General features: G+C 47.0%; 1 protein-coding gene and 1 non-coding gene across 4 annotated transcripts; both read right to left on the minus strand.

Annotated features, from left to right (window-relative positions):
• Window positions 1-7960: 7960 nt before the first annotated feature.
• On the minus strand, window positions 7961-16662 carry SHF (Src homology 2 domain containing F). 3 transcript variants are annotated; one of them, XR_015797484.1, is made up of 8 exons: window positions 16228-16662; window positions 15033-15162; window positions 13755-13976; window positions 12580-12786; window positions 11218-11347; window positions 10197-10316; window positions 8796-9465; window positions 7961-8603 (listed from the first exon to the last, which is right to left on the minus strand). XR_015797484.1 is itself a non-coding variant. In XM_088148472.1 (8 exons), exons 1-7 carry the CDS (start codon window positions 16522-16524, stop codon window positions 9258-9260), a joined length of 1314 nt encoding a protein of 437 aa, XP_088004598.1. In that variant the 5' UTR covers window positions 16525-16662; the 3' UTR covers window positions 7961-8603; window positions 9223-9257. The 3 variants fall into 3 exon arrangements, 2 of the variants coding, with proteins under 2 accessions (XP_088004598.1, XP_088004596.1); XM_088148472.1 differs by having other exon boundaries at window positions 9223-9465; XM_088148470.1 differs by having other exon boundaries at window positions 7961-9465.
• A 1529-nt stretch (window positions 16663-18191) lies between these two features.
• TRNAH-GUG (transfer RNA histidin (anticodon GUG)) lies at window positions 18192-18263 on the minus strand. Its single transcript has one exon. It is a non-coding gene; the product is annotated as a tRNA-His (tRNA).
• Window positions 18264-21550: the final 3287 nt, after the last annotated feature.

Here is a 21550-nt window from a genome sequence, read left to right on the forward strand (position 1 = left end):
AAAGAAGAAAGTAGGTCCCCAACCTTCCAGTGGAGACATCAATTGGTGCAAATCTCCTTAAAATTGCATTTTTGTATTTGGTAGGGGGCTACTCATCAAAAGAAAGGCTCCCTTTGGGGCTGATGGTTTATTCTCATTTACCTGGGATTAAGTGTCTCTAAAATTCCGTGGGTTTTAAATGTGAATAAACATCGCTTAGCAACTTTAAGATGTGTGGACTTCAACTCCCAGAATTCCCCAGCCAGCATGGCTGGGGAATTCTGGGAGTTGAAGTCCACACATCTTAAAGTTGCCAAGTTTGAAGAACACGGATATAAAACTAAGATTGTATATGGTAACTGATAAGATCATTGTATGCACAAAGATGGAAGGATAATGAAATTCCCACAGCAAAAGATTAAGTTATAACATTGATGGAGCTGATGTGGAAATGGCAAAGCTGACCAGTTTGATCAGGGAAAAAACAAGTCTTTTTAAAAAGACTGGAAACCTTATATGGACTTCTTGTTGAAAGAAGAAAAGATTGAACTGATGATTTAGGGCAGTGTCCCTCAACCTCAGCAACTTTAAGATGTGTGGACTTCAATTCCTAGAATTCCCCCCAGCCTGGCTGGGGGAATTCTGGGAGTTAAAGTCCACACATCTTAAAGTTGCTGAGGTTGAGGAACACTGATTTAGGGCTTTGGGGATTAAAAATGGTCAAAGAGGAAGGGGACAGAATAAGATGGCAATTACATGATAATTTATGATAGAAGTCATAATTCTATGTTTTCTTTCTTTCTTTTTTCATTTCTTTTCTTTTTTTCCTTTTCCTTATTTTCTATGTTCTGATTTTCATTCTTCTTTTAATTTGATATACTTTTATTGTATTGAAAAATTCTAAAATACTAATAATAAAAAAAAACACCGATGTAAAGGATTGTAGGCTTGTAAAATGTGTCTTTAAACTCAGGCTTTTACTTAAGCCCTGAGCCAGGGTCCTTCTACCTACACTTCCCTATGTTATTCCTCCCTTACTGAATCACACATGCCCCTACCTTATTTATTTTTTGGTCTGGGGGAAATTATTCACTCCCCCTTTCATTTGCTGATCCGTTTAGTGCAAATGACCGAATGGTTCTTCTTTAAGCTTTCAGTTCTCCCCCCAGGTGTTCCAGAAGTTAAGAAAGAAAGAAAGACAGACAGACAGACAGAAAGAGGGAGGGAGGGAGGGAGGGAGAAATTGAGCTACACAGAAGATGGATGGATGGATGGATGGATGGATGGATGGATGGATGGATGGATGGATAGATAGATAGATAGATAGATAGATAGATAGATAGATAGATAGATAGATAGATAGATAGATAGAGATAAGAGACAGTATACAGAAGATAGAAGAAACAGCAATAGGAGATGGGTATATACACATGCACACGTACACATATATATTTCTATTTCCTTTGTATTTCTCCCAGAGCAAGTCTCACACTATGAAATGGCTTTGCTATTGTTGTCGTTGTCGTTGTCATAAACGGGAAGAACAGACTGTCTTTGAAAAGAAGTTACAAAGGAATGTGAGCCTATTTTGCTCTCTATCATGTCTGAGTTTTTCAAAGCACATTTTTATTCTATCCTGTTTCCAAATCAGCTCATGGTTGTTTTTTTTTCAATTCTTGCAAAACCGGTACATAATTTTATATGCAGTTTCTTCCAAAACAATACATTCCTGCAAGGACTTTCTACTAAATTATGCCTGAGTATACCTTGTCTAACATATGCAATGTTGCCTATATTGTTAAACATCCCACAGTGTTAAATTACACATCACTCAAAAAAGAGGAAACCAAAAGACAATCGTGTTACAATTTGCGTACTAGTTTGGCAAATGCAAAGAAGTCAGCTAGTATATGAAGAAAATGCAGGACATTTCTGGTTCATTCTTAGCCCTTTCCCCCATATCAGCTGGCCTGGGTTGTGCATGACCAGTGCCAGTAAAAGAGATTCTTTAGGGATATAATGCCCAAACTGTTTTTCTGTTTCTTTTTATCTTTTAGGTTTATAATTTGTCTTGCATCCATTTTTAGAGCAAGGGTAATATATATATTAAAAAAAAAGAATCTAAACAAATAAGTAAAATGGATACAGAGTCGAAAGTGGAAGGAAGAACTGAGACGCGGTGTTGGAGAATGGATTAAGCCAGCGTTTCTCCAACCTGGCAATTTTAAGACACGTGGACTTGGATTCCACATGACCAGCTCCATGCTGGCTGGGGAATTGTGGGTGCTGAAGTCCACGTGTCTTAAATCCCGCTGGCTGGGGAATTCTCGAAGTTGAAATCCACATGTCTGGAAGTTGCCAAAATGGAGAAACGATGGATTAAACCAAAACCAGTCCAACATATTTTGTTGCTCAGGTTAGGGCAAGAGAAATCCCTTCCCATGTTATAAAATCCAAGAACGTTGGCACATGGGGCAGGACATGTCCAAAGCTCTCTTTATTTCCTTGGCTATAAGAATGTAACAATAGTGAATTCAATAACCTAGTCGAGTGACTTCTTTCTCTGAATATCCTGCCTCCGCAACCTTCAGATGCTCATTTCAGAATATGTTAGAATTCAGCAAGTGCTTTTCCTGATGTGACACTCCTTCCTTGCAACACGGCCCTCCACAACGATTAGCTGTGGCACACCCCAGATGTGCCACAGGAAGGATTCTGAATTTAGAAGACCTCTAAGGGCTACCTGTGGTCAGATGTCACCTTTTTCTCTTCAGAAGCCCCCGGTTTTGTTCCTTAGCAGGTGATCCGGAAGAGCCGCAAAGAATCTAACATGCCTTACAATTCCCTGGAGTCTCGGTCTCTGGCAGGACCCAATCCCCTCATTATTGTACCCAAGAACTGGATACCAAATCCCCCTTCCCAAGAAGCCCCAAGAAGCTGTACATATGTGCATGAATATGCATGAGCAAAATCAACCCAGTCCTTTGTGCAAGCTTTACAATACCAGGTCGTGGCTCCTGACCATCCCCCTTTTCCCAGGCAACCTTCACAAGCAAAACAGAGGCATCTCAGTTGTGGGAAAGAGTTGCCCTGTATGGGTGCAGGGTAGGGGGGTTAAGGATCCTGCCCCCCCCCCAGCAACTTTTCTTCCAGATTGATCAGCCAGCCATCTCTATCTGAGCAAAAGCGAGCTCCCACTTCCATGCAAACCGTCCTCCCGTTCCACCCTACTCACATTGATTGCCACCCTGATGGCGGGAGCCTCTGCAAGGGTACGCTGCAGGGGTACCCAGCCAGGAGACCCAGAGAGCCAGAACCAGAGTGGAGGATCAGCCTTCGCGGCAGAAGGAAGCAGGCAACGAGAGCACCCGAGCTCTTGACGGAAACAAAAGGCTTGTCGTCCACCAGCCACGGCTGCCTTTGTTGTTCTCCGAGAGCAGCAGTCTGGTGGCCCAGATGGTTATGCCCGTGCTCGGTGCAACTCTGGGCTGGGATCATGTGACTGTTCCCTGTCAGCAGAATGGTGCTCCGGAGAGGTCTGCTGGAGAAGGAACAGCCATACGCCGGGGTCTGTGCACGCATGTGGGTGGTGCAAGAAACCTCCAGCCAGCCTCAGTCTGATCAAAATGCAGCCTTTTGGCCTGCTGGACCCCAAGTCCTAGGGTGCCGTTGACGCAGGCGTTGATCTCCCACAGAGGAGGAGAACAGGTGTCGGTGTTGGAGCGGGCACGATGATGCGCTTTATTCAAACATATTCAATAGGAGTGATCACGACAATGCTTGCGGTGCCTGGAAGACAAACACTTGGATTATTAGGCAAGCTTTGTGGAACACGCCATGCATCTGGTGAAATGTCTGTTCTTTTCACAGAAGATGTTGGCGAGCCCACCTCTTTGAGGGCTGGTAGATGGATTCTGCAGGGGGAGAGGGGTGTCAAACTTGGTGATACTTTGACCCCCTACAAGGATAAATCTGTTTGGGGGAGCCCTCCCCCTCCACGAATGACACCTAAATAATAAATAAAACTGCAGTGATGGGCAGATGGTTTGGACAGATTTATTTTTATTTATTAAATGTATATGCCGCCCATCTCCCCCAGACAGATGGCAAGACTCACGGGTTGAGTTCTCTCACCATGGGCTTAACCCAGGCAAACCAGGATCTACTCATGACAGTGTTCCTCCCAGCAGCATCCTCAGGGGTGGGTGGGAGGTGCCAAAAGGGGCAAGCCCTACATGGGCTGCTCCTTCCACCATCTTGCAGGTTAGGATTCCACCCATCCATGGAATTAATTTGTTTTTTGTCTCAACGAACGGGTTCCACAGCCTGAAAGTTTGAAAACTCCTCCTCTAAGAAGACTACCCATTACTGTTAAATAGATTTTATACCATAGGGAACATCTTGGAAAATCCCTCACGATGAAGTGGATCTATTCATTTATGAACCTGCTAGTTTGGAGGACAGTTCGATACTGTCCTTCTCACACTGGGGCAACCACGCACTTGCTCCCCGAATAAAATGAACGTTATCCATTCTCTCCATCCAGATGAAAATTAAGTCATGTTCCCTGTCTCTGGTTGCCTTAAAAAGGGGGTTAAAACCTGGCTTTTTCCCCAGACATGTGAGTCCAGGGAACAGAATGCCCTTTTGATTGTCTTAATTACCCCATTTGGTCCCCAATATTAATATACAACTAAATCCTTTATACATTGGGTTGTTTTTTAATGCTATAAGGTTACTTCTGTTAAGGGTTATTTTGATTGTATGCAACCTAGAGTTCCACTGTTTGGGTTGGGCAGCCTTATAAATGTGCGAAACGAACAAATAAATCCATTTTTCTACCACCAGTTCTACCTGGGCAACTAAATCCGCTCGTATTGCCATGCTTGAATGTTTGTGGCAGGCGTCCCCTTAAATAAAATATGCAATCACTTCGGCTATTATATTCCAAGTTCTTTATTTTTATTTTCAGCGCTGACATCCAGTTCTATGCATTCAGTCATTATTAGTCATTCGTTCCAAGATTTGTTTACTCATCTAGGTAATATTTCTCAGTATGCCTGATGTTTTACAGAATCACTACAAAACCTAACTGGCCACTGCATGAAGTGTTTTACAATTTAAAAATCTGTAACAAAAAACAACAGGGGGAACAGGATGCCAGGCAGGCAAAAACTTTGCCTTGCTTTCATCTCCACATAAAAGGCAATCATACCTAGCAACCATGGGGAATTTTTTAAAAATTCTATAGTGGTTGTGATTGGTTTTGAACAATCAAAACGACCAAAGAAAATGCAAACTTTTGAAAAACAAGGCCTGGGGAAGAATAAAAGCTAAACATTAGCTTTGGTCCTGGAGTTTGCAATTTAGAAACATGGCAGTTCCATACAAGAACGCAGTATGGTATGACGACAATTCCAGATATGTGGAGTTTCATTACCCAACTAGGTAACATCATCAGTAACACCAGGAGCACTGATGATGTTACCTAGTTGGGTAATAAAACGTCTGCAAGAAAACAACCAAGCTCAGAGATCACCAAGGACTCCACAGTCCAACCCTGAGCTACAGATATTCTCTTATATTGGAATTCCAGATATCTCTGTCCTTTGATCCACCTTGTTAGCTGTGTTGAAAAAAGGTAATTTATTTCCAGCTCAGCTGCTGCAGAAATGAAATTTCAACAAAACTATTGTTGTTCTTATTGCCATCATTTATTTTACTTTTTTAAAAAAAGATTACTGCGTTTAGTAAACACAAATAACAGTAATAATAATGCAAGTGATCTGTGCACATGTGATAAAAATAAACTAAAACTTTTTTAAAAAGGGAAAGATCCGTACAATATTAATATACAACTAAATCCTTTAACCCACTATTACATTAGACCATAGAGAAACAATTCTCAGTAGAACAATTCTCCTAGGTGATTCCTCAATGAAAAGATGGCTTAACGTCTTAGATTTTTTTTTCATGCAATCAGACACATGCACTTAACATACAGTGATGGTGTGGATAAATTACGTTGTTTTCCTCTGCTGTGGCTGGAAGGGAGAGCCTTTTTTTAAAACTCCCAGCCCTACAGCAGGGCAGTTGATGGTCATTCTCAAATCTGTCTTTCCAGAGTTTTAAACTCAAGAGCAGGGACAAGCTACGCATTCATCCGAAGATTTGGGAAACAATTTTGAAGGTTTGGAGAACAGAAACAGTGCCAGCACAGATGGAGATTCGGAAGCAAAGAACAATGGCTGGTGCGGGCACACATGCGCACGCGCGCGCGCACGCACACACACACACACACACCCCAGTGCTGAAAAAACAGCACAAGCCCCTAGTGTGCTGTCAGTCACTAATGAAATTTATGGAGTCAATTTCAGGACCTAAAGTCTCTAGCCGAAAATGCCTCTCTCTTCAACCACCCAAGTCACATTTATGGTAGCATATTTAAAGGACCGAAATACAAAGAGATCTTTTTGAAGAAGCGTGGGATGCAATTCTCTCTAGAACTATTCTTTACAGGAAAATTACACAACAAACATCCACTCCAGGGACAGCCCCCCCCAAATAATTTAAAAACAACGCAGCTCCTGGCTGAAATAAGGAAAAGGCTACAGAGCATAGGTTCACGCAAGCATGCAATCCGCTGAATGCCCAAGGGTTGGGGGAGGGGGCTTGTTCATTAACAATTTGGCTACCGTTTCATTAATTGGGCAATAGCCATCTTCCTGGGTTCCACAAGTGCTGCCAAGTCTTGTGCCAACTCACAGCATGATTCACTTATGGAACATTAAGGATGGGCTTTTTCTCAGCCCCCACGTTACCAGCATGGGGTAAGCTACTAAGTCGTGACAGACCCTGGTCGGCTGCCACGGAGAAATGGATGTGAGGATGGGCATTTTGTACCCCTGTGCAGAGTGCCCAGCCTGCTGGCAGCAGAAGGAACGAGTCTTAACTTAACAAGACCTCACGCAACGTTGACCAATGGGCCAACCTTCCATTTGCATGACAGATTATGGAAACAGAAGGCCAGCACACCCAATGGGCACCCTACTTAGGCCCACCTATCGGAACTAACATGACTAAACATCACAATAACCAGGGAGAGGCAACCTTCTGGTGATCGGAGGCCACACTGAACCTTTGCAACGGTTATGGCAGCAGTACAAAATGGTTGGGGTCATATGATACATCTTGGGGAAGCTGATCTTTTCCAGGAGTGGAGGGCCTTGTTTTTAAAAGTGGTGATCGTCAGTAGTAACCCTCACCCAAGGTTTTTCATGCCTTTCCTCATTCAGGATTTCAGCAAAGGGGCAGGAGAGATTTTCAGAAAAGAAAAGATCACTCAGTCCTGGGAAGGGCAAAATCCTGAGAAAGAACATCAAAATCAACCTGCTTTGATTTTGTTTGGTGAGGCAGAGAAACATCTGGACAAGCTTTCAAGATTCTGTTATTCTACCCTTCAACATAAAAAGGACTTCTGGAATCTGTTTCTTGCCTGTTACGTAACCTGGCCTATCTCAAAAAGCTGCATTTGGTAACTACGTTCCAAGATGTCTCAGGGCTACCTGTGAATCTGGAAGTCTCTCCCCCTCCCTCCAAATCTTGGGGCTTAATCATTCATGCTGTGAAAGGAAGTTCCACTGGCCTCATGATCTTCATTTTGATTCCAGATGTTTGGCAATACAGCCTTAACAACAATCTGCAAAGATCTTCTCACCAGCATGTCTATTTCTCATATCTCTGAGATTTTTACACAGATCTAGAGAGTGTAAGTTTTCCAGTTAACCTGGAGGGGATGGGGGAGCTAACAACCCCTCCTCTAAGAGATGCTATTCCTTCAGCAATAAAAAAAAGCCTGTAGTTTTCTTGTACTTATAGAGTGCAAAAATAACACTATTTAGTTCTCCAGAGAGTAAACGCAAGTTAACTTTCCACCTCAGAGTTACCAGGAACAAAGAAGACTACAACAACAATCCAAGTATTCCATGTTGTGTTTTTATTATTAGCTTGAAGGAACCAACAAAAGACAACTCAACTCTTACCAAATAAGGGTTTCACGATGCATCCTGGATAAATTCATAACACAAAACTGTTTCTAGCCACATGCAAAGACTCTCTCCATAGCAAACCATCTGATTCCAGGCCACCTTCTTTGTCCAGCTAATCCACGCTACTGAGCCAACCAGTAGGAGTTTTCCAGCAATCCAGCAGAAGTTTTCCACATCATGGTATGACCTGATTCTTTTCTAGTGGAAGTTCCTGGGAATTAGATCTGCAACCTTTGCACACCAAACCTCTATTTTAGCCCTGAGATATAGCTCTTCTTTCTAAATTCATTTTGTTTGGTTTTCCAGTCCATTAGCCCTCAGTCTAGATAGCAATCTTCTCAATGAAACTGCTCTCCAATTAGCAGCAGCAGAAATCCATCAATCTTGAGAGTCAGGTGAAACATCTAAGAGAGCTCTATTCTCTTAGTTGAGGAATTGGAAGAGCCTTCTCCATCTACATAGCACTTGTCAAGCCCACTCCATCATGGGATGGAACCCACCAAAGCTAATCCTCATTAAATCCATTTACCTTGATCAGGGCTTCTTGGCTGGACATCGAGTTGCAGTAGACCAAATCTAAAGAGTAACACAGATATATAAATAACTTGGTTGGTTGAGGAATGACATTTCCAAAGTCAGTGGTGAAATAAAGAGGCATTTGGGGGATTAGCTGATTGACACCTTTGTGGGTCCCTTCTATTGATGTCATTAAACATTCAAGCTGCCTCCAAAGAAATGTTGATGGACACAATATTAGATCCTACAAACCTTTGATCTGCAAGGCCTCCATCGCATATGCTGCCATGAAGAAGTAGAACAGATGTACCCAGGAGGTAGGAATGGATGAGCATTGAGCAGATGGAATTCAGGATTTCGGGGGTGAGGGTGAGGGTGCAGGGACATTGGCACAAGAGACTGGAATTGATGACACTCACAAGGCCAACCTCAGAACTGACCACTCCCTACACGGAGAAGGATGACCTGGCACCCTTAAGGAATCCTTTGGAGTCCAACATGAGAGATGTGGCTGTGCTGGCAAATATGGAGCAGAGGATACAACCATTCTTGGATCTGCAGACCCCTGCCTCGGGTTCACCAACGAAGTTTCCAACCTCACTGTGGATCCTGCCTGCTCCATGCAACGAGGGCAGGTAGACCACACACGGTCCACCCAACCTGGGATTTTCATGCACACCTCCAGCTCATGGCTTTTGGGTCCTTCAGTGCAAGTCACTGCTCTGCGGCAAGGCAACTGGAAGGCTGAGTAGAGACTGGGTAAAGCAAGGACATGTGTTCAGCCCCCTTGATGGGCAGCTTGTGGCTGGCATAGTGGTGGATGACCTCTGGGATGTTGTCGAAGGGAGGGCTGTGCTGGCCCAAGACAAACTTGTTGTCTTCTGTCTGCAAGAGTTGCATGTGAAGGAACCCTTGGTTGCTCCTAGAGAAAAGGAAGCAGAGAAACACAGCACAGACTTGTATGCAGGATTCCAGCCATTCCCTTTTAAGATTGTGACAGGGGCCGGGGGCGGGGGTTGCTAACATGTAAACATGGGGTATTTTAAACCCAGTTTGTTGAAAAAGCCAAAACAAGCCATAATCAGACCTGATTCATACTTTGTGCTAAGCCATAATGGGATTTGCCTGTTTTAACTTAGCATGTTGGGTAAACCCAGGCACTGTGTTTTCTAAACCATGGCTTAGGACTTATTAGTGGGGTATATGAAACCCAGACAATTCACATTCACCCAGCAAATCATAGCTTAGCTCAAGCTAACCTGCTTATTACAATAAGACAAACCATGGTTTATTCACTGATCACATTCTCACAGCAGACTGAGTCAGAAACATGATATTACAGCTTAGAGCAGTGTTTCTCAACCTTGGCAACTTTAAGTTGTGTGGATTTCAACTCCCAGAATTCCCCAGCCAGCACACTGGCTGGGAAATTCTGGAAGTTGAAGTCCACACGTCTTAAAGTTGCCAAGGTTGAGAAACACTGACTTAGAGTAAACCTTGACTTGGCCTTAACATGACTAAAAGCAAAGTAGAACCTGTGTCTCTTAGCTCATTCAGTGGCTCCCTTTCCCTGACCCAGGGTCAATGCCAGATTTTAGTGGACACCAAGACTGTGGTACCAAGAGGCAGAATAATTTGCATTCACACACTCACTTGAGGGAGAGGGAAAAGGCATCGTGGCTACTCTCACTGTTTCGAACCAGGTAACTTGCTTCCCGGCAAAGTCGCAGAAGACCCTCAGCATCCACCCGGCTCAAGGTCCCGTGATACCACCTGCAAGGAAGAGATTCATTCATTCATTCATTCATTCATTCATTCATTCATTCATTCATTCATTCATTCATCGCTATGTTTAGAACAGGGAATCCAGCAAGTCACGCACGCTCCTCCAATCCACCTTTATGGCTTCTACAATACGCCCAGGTTACAGCACTGAATCTCTTCCTCTTCAATGAAGGTAAGTCTCTTGGCCATGGATGTCCACAGGGTGGTGGGCAAAAGATATAGCACACACCACAAACTGGTCAGCCTTACAAGATAGACCAGACTAAGAAACCAATGCCATGTAGGTCAGCTCTACTTTTACTGAAGCTACAGTAACAGAATCTTGCGAGTCCGAATGCGCTTCCCCCCTCCCTCCCTTTATCTTTGTGTGAACTTGGGTCGGGAGGCTTGTTTGAGACATTTTCTCAAGTTACTTTCTTGACCTGGGCTCAAGGGCTCTCTTCTCCAACTGTTCCCTTGGTAGCAGCTCTTCCTCCTGCCCTTCAAGGCCATTCCTTCTTCCCTCTACAAAACCACAAGGCCAATTCTGCCCCATGTGTCCTTGTGTGATCACGTCACAGGCAAGTCGCCAGGCCAGAGCACGCACTGCGCCATCATCACACACATTTCATCCTTTGGACAAAACCTTGGCTTCTTCTAGACCACCCTGCCCGTGCCTAAAAATAGTTACAGGCCCCCACTTTTACATACTACTGATCAGCAGCCCAAACATCCTTGTGCCCTTAACATCTTCCTTCTTCTCCACACATACATAAAATTCTCCAGCCTGTAACCTCGCCACTCAGCTCAAGGAAGTTGAGCGCATAAGTGGACCGGTCCAGAGGATGCTTGAGTGACCGCAGAGCCACAGCAGGGCCCATCCTCCTTGGCTCCCTCCTAGCCTACTCACGCTTGGCTCTCGAGTGGCACAGCCGGATTGACGTGTTCGCCAAAAGCTGCCCCTTCCTCCGTGCTCAGCCAGCAGGGGGCGCTCTTTCCCTCTGTGCATGCCGGCAGGTGGCTTTTCACCGTTCCTGCGCCTTGGAGCAGAAGCACATAACTGAACGTGAAAGGAGGATCATGCAGCTGTGGGAGGGAGGTGCAGAACCAGAGTGAAGGCAGGATCAGGCCCTGGGGAATTGGGGGTGGGATGAGACGGAGCTAAAAATAAAGCCCAGGTGCAGAGAATGTGGCAAAGGCCGGGCATCTGCAGTGGGATCAAGAGGATGGTGGTGGGAAACTGCAATGGAAACCCCGCCCCTTTATTACATCACACGCATGCAGAAAAGAAAGGGGGGGGTGAGACTTTGAATGCGTGGTTGCAACAAGCTTGACTTTTTTACCCCCTTCCTCCCCCGCACACAGGCCCCTCTGGGCACAGGACAACCCCCAATTCTGTTTCCTGGGAATTCTGAATTTGCTGTTTGACCAAGTTGGGCTAATGGCTGCATTTCTGGCAATGTGATGTCGCTCTGCTGATTTTAAATGGAAGTGGGCAAAGCCTCAGGCCCGTGAAGGTGAAAGATCAGGGTGGGCAGACACAAAAAGTGGAAAGAAATTAATCAAAGGTCAACATTCAGGGTAAACCTGCACAGGATAGTCCTGGAAAGATATGAATATGAATATCATGGGTAGCATCTTTTCAGATTAACTCATTTTATTAAAAGGCATAAAGTTTTGTAAACTTTGTAAGATACAAATTTTATTAAACAGCTTAAGCTTCCATGAACTTTCACTTCATCAGATGCACGGTTTTAGCCACTCCCTGCATCTAATGAAACGAGCCGGAGTTCACAAAAGCTTACAGTTTTTAAGACGATGTGTTGGTTTCAAAAAGATGCCACGAGACTCCTCACTTCATCATGCTTCACACTTGCCATCTTTAATCTTTGCCTTTTACGTTCTACTGATTCGATTATAATTTCTTTTTTGATTGTCGGGAGCTGCCCGGAGTCACTGAGAGTCGGGTGGCATGAAAGTTTAATAACTGATGATGTTGACGGTGATGATTTGCTATCGAGTCAGTGTCGACTCTTAGCAACCACATAGCTTTGGTTATCATGGACTTACACAGCTCTCCTCCCATTAAGAACACAAGGGCATTTCCTTTCTGATCCATGACAAAGCAATGATTTCCAAGATCCTAGGTTGGCCTGCAGTTGACCCTGTTGCCATTATACAACAATTTATGTGCTCTGGTTATGCTATTTCAAGGGCTGTAACACACACACCCATGTTCACATAACAGGCTGCATCGTTGGAGGATACTCACTACTAACATCCAGGGGACAGGACAGGGCTGGGGAGTCGGGAGTGTCGGTACTGGCCTTCTGGAGGCCTGGTGGAGCATCTGCAGATAAGCCTCTCGTGCTGGTGCTTTGGAGAATGAGGTGTTTCTCGGGTTCCGAGTGGTTAGTCGAACTATCAAGCTGTCCAACTGGTGGAGGCCACGGCAAGTCTTTGATCCCTTCAATCTCAACTGGGTGAGCCATCAGGAGAGAAGAGAACGGTTTCAGGAGGGGGGCTGGCTGAAGATGCTCAGAGAGCAGGAGGCCTCGGGGTCAGGCAGCCTTGTGACCATGGGTGGGGAAAAGACCATCCGAGTCAAATTCTCAGGACCTCTCCCACCCAGATGAACGAAAAGAAAGGTGCAGAGAATCAGCTGTGGGTGTGGTAGATTACAGGCAATGCATCTTGCAATGGGGGGGATGAACAAATTGATAGACGGGTTTTGGCCTCCCTTTCATTCCTGTTCCAATCAACCCCTAATCTGAGCTGCCCCACGGGAGGGCGGGAGGGAGGAAGGGGAAGCGGAACTGGAAGAAAAGAGAGAGAAAGAGAAAGGGGAGGGGAGGGGAGGGGAGGGTTTTTCAAACTTGGCAACTTTAAGATGTGTGCACTTCAACTCCCAGAATGCTGGCTGGGGAATTCTGGGAGTTGAAGTTGACACATCTTAAAGTTGCCAAGTTTGAAGAACACTGTACTAGAGCAAAAGTCCCCAGTGCCTGGGCCAGCAGGCGCATTTTGAATTTTGGAAGCATGGCCACTCTCCAGAAATTGCTTTCACGGCCCCCCTTTTCCATTTACAAACCGATTACAAGTTACCACACTGGTGAGACTGCTCCCACCACCGTCTCTAGCCTATTAGCTTGACTTTTTTTTTCCTAAAGAGATAAACCCCCTTGCCAAAAAGGACTTGGCATTCTTAGAAAACAAGAACGGTTGGTCGCTCTGGCTGATTCTCAGAAAACAAAGCAGAGGTAGCGCGTGGTTCTGCAGCCAGCCAACTTCCCCTCTCCGTTTAAAAAAATGAAACGCATCTTTCAAAACAAAGTCATGTGGGTGGACCAGGAGCCTGGCATCATTACTTCTGCTGGTACTAACTTAGTACCACAGTTAGTACCACTGTGGCGCTAACCAGTGCTGCAGCATCTCGTCTTGGCTTACCAGCAAAGACTCTGGAGATCCGCTCCCTTTTCCACTCCCAAGGCTGGTCATACTCTTCTGGAGGTCTCTCATCATTTTCTGGCAGCCACGAGTAACGGCAGGGCTGAGAAGAAGACTGGACGTCTGGGCCTGGTTCGTTCTCAGGGCCTTCGTAGGGAGTGTCATACAAGTGCAGGAGCTTTTGACTGGCAAGTCCTTCCTTGGACCCATTCTTCTGAACCTCTGGTGGCAAAGAGGAGGAGAGTCCACTTGAAGACCTCCCACTCTTGGCTATGCATGCATCACAAAACCAACTCTCACCTCCAAATATAACTTTTCATCGCATATTGGAAGGACGTTGTGCAGCACACAAGCAGCAGTGAGGCTGGTCCACCAGAGGAGGAGAATGAAGAGAAGAAAGCAGAGCTCAGCTACATCTAATATCCCAATATCCCTCCTCCTGTTTTTTTTTTTTTAAAGTGCATATGCCATTTTTTGGCCAGACAGGCCCCAAAGCAGCTGAACAAAACAGTCCAAGTACAAAAATACGTGCCCAGCAACCAGATAAAAAGTGGATCATTTTTGTCAGTTACATCTTGTATTTATCTTCGTTTACTCCATTTAAATATATACACTGTCCACATTTGCAAATTATAGTAAGCCACAATGGCTGTAAAATCTGGCTTATCAGAAACCAGAATGTTTACAAGTGCATTCTGTCCAAAGACTAGCACAGCTCCTACCATAAAAAGAAACCAGAAACTGATCTGGAAAAGATCATTAAAACCGACCTTCATGATGATTTGTTGAATGAATCACAACTAATGCATTCACACAACACACCAAACCGTGAACCACACCAGTTGGGTTCAGACATGTTAAACCGAAATCAAGCCATCCATATGTTGGATAAGCCCAAGATATGAACCCAACTTTGGCTTTAGGATTGAAGCAGAGCACCTACATTCCCTGCCTTCAAACTCCAGCTAACTAGAGTTTGCATATAACCCAAACAGAAGGGCGAAACAGGAAATGAGAGCATGGATTTGCAGGACATTCTCAAGCCAAATGAAGCTATGGCAGGGGTGGATATTCACATGCTCCTGTATATGTCCCAAGTGTTCACTGGGGAAGAAGAATGAATTCCATGCCCTAAGACAGTGTTTCCCAACCTTGGCAACTAAGACGAGTGGGCTTCAACTTCTGGGAGTGGAAGCCCACCCATCTTAAAATTGCCAAGGTTGGGAAACACTGACCTAAGAGTCAGCAAGAGATGGGATGACTAAACACTTCCCTTACCAGCCAGGAGTCTCTGAGCTTCAAATGGTTCCACGTAGCCTTCATTCTTCTCCCTTTCCTGCTCCCCCATCTGACTGCTAGTTTCTTGCCTTATATCGAATGGCTCTGAATAGTCTTGCAGAATTGTCACCTAAAAAAGGAAAAGGCCGTTCATGTCGTTCAGAAGTAGCCAGGGGGAAAGCAACAGCAACTTTTGCTTGGGGACAAGGAAGACCAGCCCTCCAAACCAAGATGCACCCAAGTCCTTCATTCTGAAGGTCCAATTTCCCCCTTTGACCTGTCCGGGAGCAGCCACACTGGAGGACTGGGAGATTCAAGCAAGAAACCAAGTCACTTGTCCGCCCGTCCATACATCAGCAAGCCCAGGAGAAATGCGTCAACTATTTGCTAAAATGGAGACCCAAAGGCAAAGTCTACCGTTACTCAGCACGTGCTTCTGCCTGTATGTTCAAAAGAAAGGCCCGTGGGCTGGATTCACACAAGACACAATGCTGGGCTAAAAGAAGGTTGAGCGTTTTGCAACTCAGGATTGTCTCTGCACGTTGTGTGAACCAGTGGATCACATCAAGCTATCGCAGGCATGGGATGTGAACCAGCAGCGGTGTTTTAAGAAAGATTTAGCCTCTGAGGCTATGAGTTTTACTGCTTTGAGATAAAAGGCCAGGATGAAAGTGTATAAATACAGTCCCATGGTCTGTTTCCTGGGGAGCTTTCAGCTTTTCTAAAACGCAAACAAAATAGCTAAGGGACCTGGCTTAATCTGGGGATCTTTCCGGCTTTTTGCGCAACCTGTTTAATTTAGCATGCCTACTCTTTATTTCGCTTTTCTTAGTGGCCCTAAAACATATTACCCACCCATGAATTCCAGTCTACACATACGGACGTGTATATACCGGCCCATACCCACTACCATCTTTTCTCCCCTACCCCCGGGACATAAAGTACATTACAGGGCGCCCTCCCAGATGCTCCCGAGTACCAACTCCATAGAGCCTCGCCGTGACCCACGGCCGATGGAGGTTTGAATCCCAAACGGGGCGCAAACTGGGCAGCCCGGCGAGAGACGCCAGGCCGGCTGGCTCCCCGGGAAGGCCCAGGGGCTCTGACGCCTCCGCGGGAGAAAAGCCCCTCCGCTCCGGCAGAGGAAACGCGCGGCTGGACCCCGGCCCCCGGCCCCGCCCCTCCGCAGCGAGACCTGGTTCTCCTTCTGGCCCGGCGGGTCCCCAAGCCCGGGGACGGCGGGCGCCCTCTCCGCCGCCGCCGCCGCCGCCGCCGCCGCCTCCACCCGGATGAGCCGGCGGCGGGGCGATCGGCAGCGGCGGGCGGCGGGCGGCGCGGAGCCCCCGCCGTAGGGATCCTCGAAGTCGCGCTCGCGCTGCAAGCGGTAGGCGGCCAGCAGGTCGGGCTGCTCCGGACCCGCCGCGTAGTCCGGCTGCGGCGGCGCGGGCTTGGCGCTGCGGAAGAGCAGGCGGTCGCGGAGCCAGCGCGCCATGATGCGGCGCCCTCCCCGGCCCGCCCGAGCGGCTTCGGGGCTAGCCGGCCGGCGCCGCCATCCCTCGCCCCGGCTCGCTCGGCCAGCGGCAGCCCGCGGGGCGCCGCCGCCTCCCGTGCGCAACGGCGCGCGCTCCACCGGCGGCCCCGCGGGCTGGCCTCGCCCGGCAGGCGCTCCGCCGGCGGCTTTCCCCGCCGGGGCAAGACCCCGGGCCGCGGCTCTGCCCCGGGCCGGACCGTGTCCCCGAGGGGCGCCGACGCCTCCTCTAAAAATGCATCCTCCGCGTTTTACCTTGCGCCAGCAGCCTTCCAGATGCTGCGGGACTACGAGGACCGGCGGCCCCGGGCAGGGCGGCTCTTGGTGAGGGACGATGGGAGCTGTAGTTCGCAACTTCGCGGGGACCGTTCTCAGCCTCCGCTCGGGCGGTTCAGCCGGTGCCCCGGGCAGGGCGAGCTGGGCTCGTGAACATACCGGGCGAAGGAATGCGGTACAAGAAACTACACAACGCAAAACAATACAGGGTGCCCTGCCAGATGTTTCGGGCGACCAACTCCATAGTCCCTCGCCCTTAGCAGTGGCCGATGGCGGTCTGAGTCCTAAACAGGTCGCACTCTCGCTGAACGGGTCCGTCTGAGCGCCCCAGGGCAGCCGAGCCGTACTATACAGTACAATAAACCGCTGTCAACTTACGGCAGCTTCTTCTCTTTGAGTGCGTGGGAGTAACGTGTGAGTGCGCGACACGGAGACCTGGTTTCTGCTCGTTTAGGGCCCGTGCAGGCCCGTGTATCCAGGATCAAGAGGCAGATAGACTCTACCTTGAGTGAAGCTCGACTACAGCAAGGTCAACCGCGTGTTTTCGACTTGCCGCGACCAGACCCCCCCCCTTTTTTTTAAACAGGCCTGTTGATCCTGTGTTGAACCCCAATTTCGGCTACATCTGGGCCTAAGAATCTGAACTGGGAGCACCGGCCGAACTTCGCCTAGGAAAAAGACACGTGTGTTCACTCGAAACGCAGTTTGCCTGTTGGTGGCCTAAAGAGAGGGGAACCCCGACCCCGTGGTTGGTCACTGATACGGTTTAGCGTGTTGTGGGACTTCAGGCAACTGTAGTTGGTCCAGCTCTTGGTGCAACGTGTGAACCCAGCCCGTCTGAGGAAGCCAGATCTCAAAAGTGGGGCAAAATGAATTCATGTGATTCAAACATATTCAGGGAGATGTTTTCTTTACCCCTTTGTCACCTCGCTAGGGTAATCTACCCATTTAAACAAACATCTTTTAATTGTCAATATTCTACCTTCATGTAAAATATCTCATTGACCTTAAATAATCTTAAAACAGCCAAATGCGCACCTCCTGCGCAACGTACATGAAAAGGCAGCTGGGGGTATTGCCCACCGCTTTCCAGCAGGCTTAGAGCGACCCTTCCAGCAAAGGCACGCAAAACATTCCTCCAGAAGCTCTTCTGCACTCCGGATCCAGAACCGGATTCCCGCTGGACCCCGGGCTCGCTTTCCGCCGCGACGCGGAGCCTCGTCCGCGCGCTGAACTCTGCAGCCGCGCTTCGCTCTTCGTTTCCTGCCGCACAATTTAAAAGGCGCAGCGGAGCTCCCTTTGCATTAAATGTCGGAAACGCGAATTTCAGAAAAGCCCAAAAGGAGCGCTGCCTTTGCCGTGACTCGGATTCGAACCGAGGTTGCTGCGGCCACAACGCAGAGTACTAACCACTATACGATCACGGCGAGCCACCCGGACGCTCGGGGAAAGGCCTGGCAACCACCTTCTTCATTGCTACAGTCCCTGACGTCATCTCTCCTTCGAATAGGGATTCACTGCCGCCTCCGCTAAGCAGGCTCGCTTCGCCACCGGCCCCTGCAGCAGGGAACGGCGATTTGCCTTCGGAGGGCAGACCTGCCGGGCGCCCGCGTTTTCTTGCAAGTTTAAACCATCCTTCTCTGATTCCTTCAGGATCTGGGGGGGGGGGGGGCTTAAGGGCTTCAAGTCTTTTGGGCTTGCATGCCCAGCTCTGGCAAAGCAAACGGACCAGGAATTGCAGATGTGCAAAGGTCCGGCCTTTTCCTATCTGGCGTCTGCAGATGGGCTGGAGGAGGACGCGCTTCCTTCCCCAGAGGGCGTGGGGGATAGGATGATAGCAGCCTACCTCACTGGGTTGTTGCTGGGGGGAAATGGGAGTATTCGGTATGTTCGCCACTTGAGTTATAGATAGGAAAAGGGCAGGATAAAAATATAATTTTTACACCTTTAACACCATCAAACAACAACAGCTGCCCGTCCCAGGTCCTTGGGAAGGACTCAATAGGTGGATAAAAATGCCAAATCCAGGCTAAACATCTGGCTGACTGTGTGACCAACCATAATTACTACTACTACTACTACTACTACTACTACTACTACTTGAAGACCATCGGCACTGACAAAATCACCATCAGTCAATAGCAAAAGGCAGCTGTACTTGGAACAGCTTATATCCTGCAATGATACTTTTAATATTATTAAACAACATCTGCCTGTCCCAAGTCCTTGGGAAGGACTCGATAGGTGGACAAAAATGCCAAATCCAGTCTAAACATCTGGCTGACTGTGTGGATTGCGTGACCAGCCATAATGACTGTAGCCCAGTGCTTAGAATAACAACAATTGTAGGGAACTCTGGTGGCTGCAGGCACTGTTGGCTTCCATAGTCCAGATCTTGCAACTTTCTTCCTCTCCTTGGAGAAGTAAAAAAAAGGTTGGACTGCTATCAATTCTGCTCCTTTTGGCTTGGGAGAATGGGGTGGAGGAAACTAAATGGTGAATTTTTTGGACAATAGACCTACAGAGGCTGGCAATGAGTTTTTGACAGTACCACATAGTATTTCAGCGCCATTTATGGGCAAAGGTGGATAGGCCTCCTGCCCTTCTATCTTTCCATCTCTATAATTATTTTCCCCACCCTTAAGAATTGTGCTTGCTTGGGTTTGTATTTGCAATGCAATGCTAAAGTTCAAGGCACTTTGCTGAGGGATGAAACTATACAGTACATTCCCAGTCTCTTAGTTGTCACTTATGATACCCATGACAGCTTTAGAGGAAGCCACAGTCTTAGATAAGGCCATAATGAGAAGAATCTATCTGTACTTCCATATCAGAAATGAATATTTCGTTCCTGCAACCTTCCCCTTGGTGGGCTCTCTGTTGCAGATAGCTTTTGCATCTATCGACGGCAGTGTTTCTCAACCTTGACAATTTTAAGACGGGTTATGTTATAATATATAACAAAGCGGAATTAAGGTTTAAGAATGAACTGTTGGATGATTTCACTCAGATGCTGAACCCAAGTGAACAAAACACCATTTCTTATGTACACATCACACACTATGCCCAAATCAATGGGGCAACAGGGCTTAATCAGCTAGTAAAACAATGGCTGGTTCCCCACAACACACTGAACTTCCCAACCCCACAGTAGCCCAAGCGAATGTGTTGTGACGACGTAGCCACTAACTACACCGGGCACGGCAGGAAGAGAGGGGGTTGACCTTCCTTCCGTCTATTGTGATGTCACGGGTGGTGAAGAGGTTTCTCCACAAAGAACTTTCAGATCCTCTGAAGTCCTTCTGACGGACATCAGTAGATGGCATCTCTTTCCCTTGAAAAAACTTTTATTCGGATTCACTCACGGCTGCCTCGTTTGAAAGATTACTAATTTTCCTCAAAAGAAAAATGCATGCCGTCTACCGAGCACAAGACCCGTGATGCCCCTGGCATGATTGTCTGCATAATATTAGCAACGGAAGGGTATGATGATACTTACAAGATTAGTATCCCTGGAAGAGTTATTTATTTATTTGCTTGTTTGTTTATTTATTTTTCAAACGTGGTCACCGCCCATCTCACTAGGAAGTGAATCCTGTTATATGCATATCATATCATCTTCTTTACTTATTCATTCATTTTATTTGTACACTGCTCAACTTTCAACCACGCTGAGCAGTTCAGAAGAAAACGGGAGAACTATAAAAGGATAAAAACTACGTGGCAATAAAAGAAAATAACCCAGAAAATAGCACTCACTCTGGCCAAAGGCCTGGGTGAAAAGCCAGATCTTCAAGGCCCTCCAAAATGCCAGTAGGATGGGAGCCCTTGGATCTGGGGGGCAAACCTTATTCCAGAGGGCAGCCACTGCAACAGAGAAGGTGCACTTCCGGGGTCCCAATAGACAGCATTGTTCCCAATAGATGGAACCCAGAACGTGCCACCCTTGTTGGGTCGAAACAGCTGGGCAGATACTAAGGGAGATAGCGTTCCCTTACGTAGGTGTATTGTTCTATACAGTATTTGCTTCTAGAATAGATGTTCTGTAGATTTTCCGTAAGGAAAAGCAATATTTGTTTGTTTGTTAGATTTATACCCAACCTTCATTCAGGAGCTCAAGATGGCAAGTATTGCTTAGGGTAACAGCTTTTCTCTACTTTAGTTGCCCTGCAGCGGGAGCTCCCACCGTTCAAAGAATCTGGGGTACAAAGATGTGATGGTCTGTGGGAATGACCTCGGGAGACAGGAGGAAGAGCAGCTAGACCACCATCATGCAAAAGGTATCTCAGCCCACAAAAACAGAGGGGACGTGGGAAGCGTTTCAGAAGGGACCCTCCCTAGTTTTCCAGAGACTAAAAAGAGAGGAGGGGAGAGATGTACATTGAGACTTGCAAGTTTCTGTTAATGTAACCTTATAATAAAGGTAGTGCTAGTGCTCCTAGTTGCATGTCCTGTCTGGACTACCTTGAAGGGCTAACATCAATCTTGCAAGACTGAAAATATTTCTCACACACCGTCACAACAAGGGAACTCATGTATTTTCCTGTTTCCTACCTGCATTCTGATACCGATGTGAAGGAATTGTGGAAACAACTCAGCTGAGTCCCCCCAAAAGTTGGGTTGTGAAATTGACTAGGAGACCTTGTAGCTGGGTGACACCCAAGCACAAAACCTAACCAGACATCATGGCACCTAAAATCAATACGGGATGTCC

The sequence above is a fragment of the Python bivittatus genome, unplaced genomic scaffold, assembly GCF_059951505.1.
Source record: "Python bivittatus isolate LINGU-HERP-01145 unplaced genomic scaffold, Pbiv_v1 ctg000530_np1212, whole genome shotgun sequence".
NCBI lineage: Eukaryota > Metazoa > Chordata > Lepidosauria > Squamata > Pythonidae > Python > Python bivittatus.

Coding starts and splice junctions, on each gene's coding strand:
- SHF (XM_088148472.1), bottom strand. CDS start 16,524: ATGGCGCGCTGGCTCCGCGACCGCCTGCTCTTCCGCAGCGCCAAGCCC. Junction 13,977..15,032: donor AGCTCAGAGACTCCTGGCTG/GTAAGGGAAGTG, acceptor CTTTGCCACCAG/AGGTTCAGAAGAATGGGTCC. Junction 9,466..10,196: donor GCCTTTTCCCTCTCCCTCAA/GTGAGTGTGTGA, acceptor CCTTTTCTCTAG/GAGCAACCAAGGGTTCCTTC.